Source organism: Leptonychotes weddellii, unplaced genomic scaffold, assembly GCF_054177405.1.
Source record: "Leptonychotes weddellii isolate Sample4059 unplaced genomic scaffold, ASM5417740v2 HiC_scaffold_4858, whole genome shotgun sequence".
NCBI lineage: Eukaryota > Metazoa > Chordata > Mammalia > Carnivora > Phocidae > Leptonychotes > Leptonychotes weddellii.
Window position 1 is genome coordinate 1 of NW_028015814.1, and position 11,408 is coordinate 11,408.

The 11,408-nt window shown below is 46.4% G+C and overlaps 1 protein-coding gene across 1 annotated transcript; it reads left to right on the plus strand.

Annotated features, from left to right (window-relative positions):
* The first annotated feature begins 267 nt into the window (after nucleotides 1-267).
* Nucleotides 268-11,219, plus strand: ZNF114 (zinc finger protein 114). Its single transcript, XM_081810990.1, has 2 exons — nucleotides 268-1,178; nucleotides 4,057-11,219. The coding sequence occupies exons 1-2, from the start codon at nucleotides 1,034-1,036 to the stop codon at nucleotides 5,061-5,063; spliced, it is 1,152 nt and encodes a 383-aa protein (XP_081667116.1). The 5' UTR covers nucleotides 268-1,033; the 3' UTR covers nucleotides 5,064-11,219.
* Nucleotides 11,220-11,408: the final 189 nt, after the last annotated feature.

Consider the following 11,408-nt stretch of genomic DNA (forward strand, 5'->3'; position numbering starts at 1 on the left):
ACGACTGAGCCACCACGCAGGCGCCCCTGCATCATACTTCTGTCCCTTCTTCTCCACCCTGTTCCTTTACTGATAAGTCTGTGGTTTGTGATACATTTCCGTGCCTTTTTTTCCTTTCACTTAAAATATAAAATACGTAAGCTGGAGGGCACATGATATCACTTTATATCCATATATAAGAGATCTCACTCATTCTTTTTTTTTTTTTTTAAGATTTTTTAATTTATTTTTTGACAGAAAGACAGCAAGAGAGGGAACACAAGCAGGGGGAGTGGGAGAGGGAGAAGCAGGCTTCCCGCGGAGCAGGGAGCCCGATGCGGGGCTCGATCCCAGGACCCTGGGACCATGACCTGAGCCGAAGGCAGACGCTTAACGACTGAGCCACCCAGGCGCCCCTGCATCATACTTTTTTAAGCAAGCCTCATTATTGAATATCTAGGGGTGGTCTCCAATCGTTTGCTGTTATAAATAACCTTCAATAAATAATTATGTGCACATTATCATTTGGCTTTGGGGCCAGGGTAGTCTTGGAGTCATCCGACAAAGACAAATGCTGGGTCAAGGGATGAATGCCCATACAGTTTTAGTAAATTGTGTCTGATCCACTTCAGATTGGAGGTGGGACAGTTTTATGTAAGACTTCGGAAGGCCTCGCCTTGGTATTCCTTGACTTACAGACAGTTTACCCCAGTCTCTACATCCGCCATCCTGTGACAATTTTTCCCTCCATGTGCTGTATGCTGATTTCTACTTTTTTTTTTTTAAGACTTTTTTTGTTTGAGAGAGGGACAGAGAGCAGAAGCAGGGGGAACAACAGGTAGAGAGAAAAGCAGGCTCGCCACTGAGCAAAGAGCCCGATGTGGGGCTCGATCCCAGGACCCCGGGATCATGACCTGAGTGGCCCTGTCATGGTACCTCTTCCATATCTTCAAATGCCTTCTTTCCAAATTGGGTCCCATTCAGAGGTCCTGGGGGTTAGGATGTCGGCGTATCTTCGGGAGGGGATGCAATTCAACTCATAACAGTGCCCCAAATGGGTGTGTTGTTTCAGGACTCCGTGACCTTCACAGACGTGGCCGTGAATTTCACCAGGGAGGAGTGGGCCCTGCTGGACTCTGCGCAGAGAATTCTCTACAGAGACGTGATGTTGGAAAACTGCAGGAACCTGGCCTCTGTGGGTGAGTGTCCTACCCTCCCACACATATTCGCGGCCGGGACGAATGGGAGTCAGACCCCCTCCTGGGTTCCCAGAGCTGTGCTGAGAAATGGGACGGGGGAATTGCTGAATAACCAAGATGGGGCCACTGTCCCCAAGGGGTGGACATAGGATTCACCCCATGAAACAGGAAATCTGTCCGTTGCATTACATTTTTATTCTCTTCATGATTAACAGCCCTCGGGAGATCCTTAGGTGGGTGAATACGGAGCACGGAGTTTCAGTGCATTCATGAGGAAAACGGAGGGACCCCTTTGTTGCTCCATACTCACACTTGCTTAGCTCCGGAACCCCTGCAGACCAAAGCATGTGCCCCTGTTCCATGGAAAGTGCTGGCACCGCTCCCTTGGGCCATGCGCTGTCCCATTCCCCGGTGACCGGGATCTCAACTGGGCAAACCTAGTCTGGTCTGCCATTTGGAGCAAGAAGCGGGTCTGGGAATGGTGCAGGGGAAATTTACCTTGTGCACCTGCCTGCCAGGCAGACGTGAATCCTTACGAGGAAGGATTTAACAATGTGGCAGTGTTGATGAAGAATCCATTTCATCCGTGTGCAAAACAGCTGTGGCTCCTCAAAGAGTTAAACACAGAATTACCAGGTGACCCAGCAATTCCACTCCTTAGTATCTACCCACAGGAGTTGAAAACAGATGTTCCAACACATACACGTGGAGGTGTGTTCATAGCAGTAGTGAAAACAAACCAGTTGTCCATCGACAGGTGAATGGACAAACAAAATATAGTCTATCCACACAGTGGAATATTACTCAGCCATAAAAAGGAGTGAAGCATTTGCAGTATGGGGACTCCTGGGTGGCTCAGTCCATTAAGCGTCTGCCTTCGGCTAGGTCATGATCTCAGGGTCCTGGGATCGAGCCCCACGTGGGGCTCTCTGCTCAGTGGGGAGCCTCCCTCTCCCCCTGCTTGTACTCTCTCTCTGTCAAATAAAGAAAATCTTTTTTTTTTTGAAGATTTTATTTATTTATTTGAGAGAGAGAGAATGAGAGACAGAGAGCACGAGAGGGAAGAGGGCAGAGGGAGAAGCAGACCCCCTGCTGAGCAGGGAGCCCGATGCGGGACTCGATCCCGGGACTCCAGGATCATGACCTGAGCCGAAGGCAGCCGCTCAACCAAGTGAGCCACGCAGGCGCCCAAATAAATAAAATCTTTAAAAAAAACAACAGGTTGCAATATGGATAAACCTCAAAAGCATTATGTTAAGTGAAAGAAGGCAGACACGAAAGACTACATATTGTCTGATTTCATTTATATGAAATATCTGGCATGAGTAAAGCTACAGAAACAGAATGCAGATTAGTGGTTGCCAAAGGCTGGAGGGAAGAACAGGGAGTGGCTGCTTCACGGTCTAGAAGTTCTCCTTCCTTCCGGGGTGATGGAGATGTCCTGGAACTGAGGAGAAGTGCTGGTTGCATCACATGCCCAATGTCCTTGATGCCACCGAAGGGTACCCTTTATTTTTATTTTTTTTTAATTTTATTTATTTATTTGACAGAGAGAGACACAGCGAGAGAGGGAACACAGGCAGGGGGAGTGGGAGAGGGAGAAGCAGGCTTCCCATGCAGCAGGGAGCCCAATGCAGGGCTCGATCCCAGGACCCTGGGATTATGACCTGAGCCGAAGGCAGACGCTTAACGACTGAGCCACCCAGGTGCCCCGAAGGGTACCCTTTAAAATGGTTACTTTTAGGGCGCCTGGGTGGCTCAGTCGTTAAGCGTCTGCCTTCGGCTCGGGTCATGGTCCCGGGGTCCTGGGATCGAGCCCCGCATCGCATCGGGCTCCCTGCTCGGCGGGAAGCCTGCTTCTCCCTCTCCCACTCCCCCTGCTTGTGTTCCTGCTCTCGCTGTCTCTCTCTCTGTCAAATAAATAAATAAAATCTTTAAAAAAAATAAAAATAAAATGGTTACTTTTATGTTAAGTGAATTTCATTGCAATTTTTAAAAAATTTTTAAAGGTTTTATTTATTTATTTGCGGGGGAGAGAGCAAGTACAAGCAGGGGGAGAGGGGCAGAGGCGGAGTGAGAGGGAGAAGCAGACTCCCTGCTGAGCAAGGAGGTGGATGCAGGGCTCGATCCCAGGACCCCAGGATCATGACCTGAGCCGAAAGCAGACGTTTAACGGACAGAACCACCCAGGCGCCCCGCCCCTTCATCTTTAAAATTACACATGGACTCTGTCGTAGTCTGTTTGGGCTGCTGTGACAGAACACCACGGTCTGGGTGACTTACACACGGACATTTCTCTCTCACATTCTGGAGGCTGGGAAGTTCCTGGTCAAGGGGCCAGCAGGTTCGTTCCCAGCGAGGTCTCTTTCCCTGGTTTGCAGATGGCCACCTTCTCGCTGTGTCCTCACATGGTGGAGAGACCGTGAGCTCCATTGTCCTGCTCTTGTAAGGATGCTAGTCCCATCGTGGGGGCCCCACTGTCCTATGTCCTCTAAACCCAGTTACCTCCCAGAGGCCCCACCTGCAAATACCACTTGCAGGGATAGTTAGAGCTTCAACATACGGATTTGTGGGGGACCCAAATTCAGCCCATGACAGACTCTTTGTCCAGTTCTCTTCCGTGTGGCACCGCGTGGCATTCCTGATTACACCCTCGATCCCCACAGAACCCATCCTCACCACAGTCAAGCTCCCGACATGGCCCAAATCCCTGACGTCTTTCTGCTCGCTTGCTTGCCCTTCCTTCCCTTTCACGTCTCCCTCACGTATGCTGCGTGAACATTTGAAAAGAAACCCACATGGGCATTTGCCTACTTTAGCATCTCCAACCCACCTTAACTCTCAACAAACTCTCAACTTTTGTGTCCCTTTATTTCAGATTTGGTGACTCAACATAAAATGAAAAACTCAACCCCTCAGCAGGACATTCTTGCCAAAAAGACACCTGATGAAGCAAACAGAGTGTGTGCCGTGAGCCACAGTTCCCAGCCCTCCCCACTGGGGGAAGACTGGAAAAAATGCCACAAAACAGACGAGCCACCCAAGCAAAGGGAGCAGAATTTGAAGCGAGTTGCCGCTGTGCACGAGAAGGACGAGTCTCCGGTTATAATCTGTGAGTATCACGAAATGAGGGACAACTCTGTACCTAGCTCATGGAGAGATTCCACAAGAAACTATATCCAAAAATGTGGCTCAAGTACTGTGAAACAAAAGCCTGTCCTAACCAGTAATCAAAAGATCTATAGAAACAACAAAAATGATAGAGTCTTGCGGCAGAGCACCGAGCTGACCCCATTTGTAGGAAGTCAGGCAGAGCCAGAGTCCAAAATATGGACTGACCATCAGAACAATGTGCTTCATACACATAATAATATCTGCATGGGGGTGGACGTTCACGAATGGGATCCAGTTGGAAAAGCCTTTGGTGAAGACATTTCCCTTAGGGTATACAAGCCTCCCATTAAAGGGAAGACTTACGAGTCTAATCCGTGTGACATCACCTTCCGAAATAGCTCGACCCGTGATGTGCACAGGCAATCCTATACGGCAGAGGCAAATCATGAGAAGAATCAAGGTGAGAAAACCTTAGCCCACATGGCAAATTCTGACTCACACAGGAAGACGAAGACTAGAGGGGGAAAATATAAATGTCAAGACTGTAGGAAAAGTTACGTGTATCTGTCATTCCTTATGAGACATATGGAAATTCACACCGGAGAGAAACCCTATGAATGCAAGACCTGTGGGAAAGCCTTTAGATATTCCTTACACCTTAATAAACATTTAAAAAAGCACATTAAGAAGAAGCCCTATAAATGTGAGGAATGTGGGAAAGACTTCACCAAGTCTTCCAGATTTAAAAATCATCTAAAAACTCACAGCTGAGGGATGCCTGGCCAGCTCAGTTGGAAGAGCGTGCAACTCTTGATCTCAGGGTTGAGTCTGAGTCCCACGTCGGGTGTAGAGATTGCTTAAATAAATAAAACAATCTTAAAAAAAAAATAAAAATAAAAATTCACAGTTGAGAGAGGTCCTGTGAATGAAAGCAATGTGAGAAAAGTTTCATTAATTTTCTCAAAATACCAAGCACATAAGGACGTACTTGAAAGGAACTCAGGTCTTCCCTGAAGGACAGAAATGTGAGAATTCACACATTTACATATTCACATCTTGTGAAAGTAAGGTCTGTGGAAAGCTTTTCATCTTTCAGCTTTACGATTTTTTATTTTTTATTTATTACTAATTTTTTTAAGTAGGCTCCGTGCTCAGCGTGGAGCCCATCATGGGACTTGAACTCACAACCCTGAGATCAAGACCTGAGCTGAGATCAAGAGTCCCACGCTTGATGGACTGAGCCACCCAGGGAACCCCCTTCTTTCGTCTTCAGTAGACATTTATTCTCACATTGGAGAGAAACCCCATGAATCTAAGGAATATGGAAAAGCCTTCAATGTTGTCTCAGTGGAATCCCTGTCAGAACTCACACTGCGGAGACTCCTCATGGGAGTAAGGAATGTGGGAAAGACCTCTTTAAACACTCACCCCTTAAGTTACACAAGAGACCACGTGCTGGAGAGATACTGTGATTGTAATAGAAGAAAGCCTTCCATAAGATGAGTACATAGTTGGAGAGAAACACAGTAAATATTACGATTGCTGCTGTTACATTGTCTCATCCTTGAACTGGGACCAAAATTCATGATTTTCCAGTTTTTCTTCCCTAATAATCCTATAAGATGATGAAAATCCCTCTATATGCCCTTGCAGCTCTGCCATGTGAATTTCAGTATGTAGTGGCTTCATTAGAATTTACATACAGACGGTCTCACCAACATGAAGCCCTATTTGAACCCCATTTAATTCAGATTGGGGTTTAGTGTGCTCTGTGATAACATTTTTTGTCGGTGGTTACTGGTCTTGATTTGACTGCATTATGGTCAGAGTTTGTGGTCTTTATGATGCTAATACGGGACACATGTTCTGATGTTCTTTGCAGTCTCATGGGGCTGATTCTGTCAATTGCCTGACCATATTAATTTTTCTCATCGTCTGTACTAAGGGTACATAGACTTGTCTTTCCAGAGTTAGCACTGTTGAAGGTTTTAAAATGCATTTTCTACGTTTTCTCATAACTAATGGTGGGTAGAGCTTACATCCTTGACAGAATTCACCGGCTTGGATTCCTAGAGAGCTGTTGGAAAGAGGAGAGAGAGTGTCACTCTTTTTCTCTTAACTAAGTTCTCTTTGCTCTCTTTCCCAGTTCCTCTCTGGAAATTGGACGAAATTCCCTGAATTAGCACAGCAATCTTAGGATCATTGGAATGAAGGTCATGGCCTCAGTAACACAACCCTCAAAACACAAGAGTCCACACTCCCTTGTAGCATGTTTTTGGGTGTCCATGGCTGCAACAGACTACATTTCTAAACTTATTGCATGAAGTGAACCCCTAGTTTGAGTAAGCAGCATTTTAGGGGAGATTTTTATAACTCAAGAGTTAAATGCTAAATGATAAAACTAGTGTGGGGCCAGTGTTGCTTCCTGTGTGTTTTAAAACACTGAATTTCTTTGGTGTTGGCTGGGATCAGGGTCCAGTACATGTCTGAATGGGCAAGCTTCTTGAGTGTTTTAAATTCTCTTACAAACAAAATTTTTGACTCTTGATCTTTTACTGAGCAAGCTTGTAATACAATATCTCACTAGAGAAGTGGATTATCAAAGTCTTACAGCTTTGTCAATTCTTGCTTAATGTATTTGTAGACTAATGTTATTAGATGCATAGGAGTTTGGTCATTTTCTTTTTTACAAGGGAGTTTTCTGTTCAGTCATTTTTTTAAAATTTATTTGTGAGAGAACAAGTGGGAGGAGGGACAGAGGGAGAAGCAGACTCCCTGAGGAGCAGGGAGCCCAACTCAGGACCCTGGGATCACAACCTGAGCCAAAGGCAGACAATTAACCAACTGAGCCACCCTGTTAAGTCTATGTTTTAACCACCTTTTTTACTAACAGTTTTTTTTATTCATATAATAAGGATGAAAGTTTACGTGCCCCTCACTATGAGCAAGACTTTACATACATCATCACATTTATCACCACCACTCCATGAATAAATGCTTATCTCCCTCTTATAACTGAGGAACCTGAAGCACAAAAGGTAAGGAAACTTTCTGATGTTAAACAGCTTCTTTCGAGTTTCAAAGCAGTAGGTGTTTTCATTGTCAAGTTCAGGGTTTAGTACCCGTATTAATTTCCTGTTGCTCAGTGGCTTTAAACAACCCAAATTCATCATCTCACATTTCTGGCAGTCAGAAGTCCAAAATGGGTCTCACTGGACTAAAATCAACGTGTCCACGAGACTTTCTTCTTTTCTGGAAGCTCTAGGGAAAATTCATGTTCTTGCCTTCTCCGGCTTTTAGAGGCCACCTGCATTCCTTGACTCATGGCTCTTTCTCCTTCTTCAAAACCAGCAACGGTGGTTGAATTCTAACATCACATCCCTCTGACTCTTACGCTTCTGTAAGAGTCCTTCCTCTTCCATGTATAAGGACCCTTGCGACTACATCAGACCCACCCAGATAGCCCAGGATCATCTCCCATCTCAGGATCAGCTGATTAGCAACTTTAATTCCATCTGTGACCTTAATTCCCTTTTGTTATATGGGATAACATACAGGCTCTGGACATTAGAACATACATATCTTTGGGGGCCATTCTTCTGTCTAACCACAGTACATATATGAAATACCAAGTTTATTAACTGACCAAAGGAAACCTTCAAAACTAAGGTATTCTGGCTTTTGAGACTGTGCTGTTGTTAATCAGATACATCTTCTTGAGCATCTCCTTTAGGCTGAGGACTGTGGAAGACTCTGGGTCTATCCTGGGTCAGCAAACATTTTCCATAAAGAGCCAAGGAGTAAATATTTTAGGCTTTTCAGGCCACGTTGTCCCTGTCTCCACTGCCCAGATCGTCCATTAGAGTACAAAGAAGCCGTAGACAACACATAAAACAAATGGATGTGAAATTATTTATGGACACTGAAATTTGAATTTCATATAATTTTCACATATCATGAGATACTCTTCTTTTGATGAGATACTCTTCTTTTTCCCCAACCATTTACGAAATGGAAAACCATGCATAGCTTACAGGCCTGATTTGGGCCACAGGCTGTAGTTTGCTGGCCACTGGTCTAAAGGAAAGAACAAAACAAGCTTTTATCTCATGTTTCCTTGTGGATTAGAGAGATAAAGAGGCATGGCTCTTTCTATACTGATTATTTTTCTTAATTTTTAAAAAAAAATTGGGAAATACGGCTCCCTAAAAGTAGATGAAAATGTACATACACAGTTAGAAGTCTTAAGAGCCACATACTCACCATCCAGGCCCATTACAAGTTTATTAAATGCCCTACAATACATGTCTATACCTGCAGGTGTTGCCTGCAGACCCCAAGTGGAGACTACTGTTGTCCCTATGAGTATGTATTCCCTTGCTCATCTTTATGTTACTGCCTTTGCATAAATCCCCAAATATATTTCTTTTTTTTTTTTTTAAAGATTTTATTTATTTGAGAGAGAGCACATGAGAGGGGGGAGGGTCAGAGGGAGAAGCAGACTCCCCGCCGAGCAGGGAGCCCGATGCGGGACTCGATCCCGGGACGCCAGGATCATGACCTGAGCCGAAGGCAGTCACTTAACCAACTGAGCCACCCAGGCGCACCTCCAAATATATTTTCTGATTCTGCTTATCTTTATACTACATACGATGGCATGACAGTGAATATGTCTTTGTGTCCTGCTTTTTTCAGAGAATGATTAACTCAGGTGTTGGTTCTTTTATTTTCAGTGCCCTGTGGGTTTTTTTTTTAATTAAATTTTAATTTAATTCATTGAAGAGACCTTTGTTCATGTAACTCACTGTAAATATTATAAACATTGTTGCTAAAGCCAATTTTGATAAGTCTCTGGATGCGTTACTCTTGCAGGAGAACTGCTGGGTTGTACAATCTGCATATGTTCAATAGAAATAAGTATTTTAGGAGGTGCCTGGGTGGTTCAGTCCGTTGGGCGTGGGACTCTTGATCTCAGCTCAGGGCTTGATCTCAGGATTGTGAGTTCAAGCCCCGAGTTGGGCTCCCGGCCTGGCATGGAGCTCATTTTTTAAAAAGTATTTTAGGACAATATTGTATGATCCTTTATATGGAATTTCCAGAAGAAGCAAATCTAGAGACAAGATTGCAGATCAGTGGTTGCCTGGGGTCGGAGGTGGGACAGGAAACTGACTGCAAGCTGGCAAGAGGGAACCTTTGGGGATGGTGGAAATGATCTAACACTGGACTATGATGATGATTGCACAATTCTGTAAGTTTGTGAAAAATCACTGAATATTCACAGACAGTGATTATGCCTGAATTAACCTTGTGAAGGCAAGAAAAGGGGAAGGAGGGTAAGAGACAGCACAGGTCTTGGGTGTCCACAGCTGCGTGGCTCCCAAAAGCTCTGCTAAGTTCAGCTTTAGGTGTTCGGGGAGGACCTGGGGGCAGGGGACCCACACTGTGGATGAGAGGGCTGTCGCGCTTGGCCCTTTCCCCACAACGCCCCCCGCCCCTCTCCCCCGCATGCCTTTTCGGCTCACTGCTTTGTCCACGAATCTGGGTGCATTCAGGCCCTCCCCATCCGCCCAGACCATCCCGAGGGAGCGCCACGCAGAGGAAAAGGACCCTCCCTGGGAGTCAGGATCCCTGGACTCCAAGGAGTGGCGGGGAGGGAGGGATGCGGCTTTGGGATTCCTTCTGCCGCCCCACGCCTTCCTACAGGTACAACATGGGAATTTGCAACAGTTGGTTTAACAAACCTACCAGGCCCCTTCTAAGTGCTTTACAAATATTAACTCGTTTCATGCCCACGACAATGCTGTGCTGTGGGTGCTCTTGTCCCGTTTTGTAGCAGAGAAAACCGAGGCACAGGGAGGCTAAGCAAGCTGCCCAAGGTCACACAGCCATCTGGGGGCGGGATGGGATTCCACCCCCGGCTGTCCCGTGCCGCACTTGTCTCTAAGCCCTGGGCAAGGAGGCGTCCCTGTACTGGCGGGTTGTGACTGGGGGTTCTTGTCTGTCCTCCCCTCTGGGATGCGAGCTCTGGGTGGGGTGACTCGGTCCACCGCACAGAGGGAGGTACTGGATGATCACTGCAGAATCAAGGGAGGCGTGGGGCTCAGGACGGCCGCATCCCTTCCTGACCGCCCGAGCCCTCCCTCCGCGCTCTTCTGGGGGAGCTGTATTCGTGTCCAGGGTCTCCCGCCCCAGCAAACGGGATCCTCGGGGCGACACGGGACCAGGAGGAAACCGGGGCCTGGACGGTCAGACCGAGCAGAACCCGCTCGCGGCGGGGCACGCGCGCCACCTGGCGGCCGAGTCCCGCCAACACAGCGCCTCCGGGAGACCGGGAGGTTTGCTGTGGGCGAGGTGGGATCGCGTCTGAAAGGGAGACGCTCTCGGGAGTGGTCCCGGCGGGGGTCTGGAAATCACAGTGCGAGGCTGGGGGCCGCCTCCCAGAGGCTCCCGGACTTTTCTGACCGTGATGCACATTAAGAAGTCATTGCACATTAACATAGCTTCAGGAAATGCCACCCTGTACAGCACGATATATATGTATTTTTAATTCTACTCTGTTCCTATTTTGAAATTCTGGTCAGATCCCCTTAAATTGATCTACTGACTCTCTAACAAGTCCCCATTGATAATCTAGGAAAGTGTTTGCCACTGTCCTAGATTATCTTCAGGTTTTTTGTGTTTTGGTTGTTTTTGTTTTTGTTTTTTTTTCCAGCTGACAAAGGTTACGATGGAAAAAGGGTTAGCACTCCGTCGATTCCCTAGCAGTATTATTCCACCACCTTGTGCTGTCACCAGGGACTCCCCCAGATTTCGAGATAACCTGGGCTCAGAGAGGTAAAGACACTTGTCCAAGGCCGCACAGGTTGTATGCTGCAGTGTTAGTTTCTGCCTCGCTCCTGGAGCATAGAATTCACTAAGTGCTCCGAATTTCACTGCTGTTAAGTACAGTTTAATTCAGTCCTTTCTCCGTTTTTGCCAGTAAGATGGAGCTGCGCTGGCCGGCTGGTTTTCTATTCTGTGTAATGTAGATTAATGACGTCCCAGAGTTCACGCTTAGAAATGCGAGTCTCCACAAATAATGCAAGATATGTTAAGAAAAAAAAAAAGAAGAAGAAG

Coding starts and splice junctions, on each gene's coding strand:
- ZNF114 (XM_081810990.1), top strand. CDS start 1,034: ATGGGTGTGTTGTTTCAGGACTCCGTGACCTTCACAGACGTGGCCGTG. Junction 1,179..4,056: donor CAGGAACCTGGCCTCTGTGG/GTGAGTGTCCTA, acceptor CCTTTATTTCAG/ATTTGGTGACTCAACATAAA.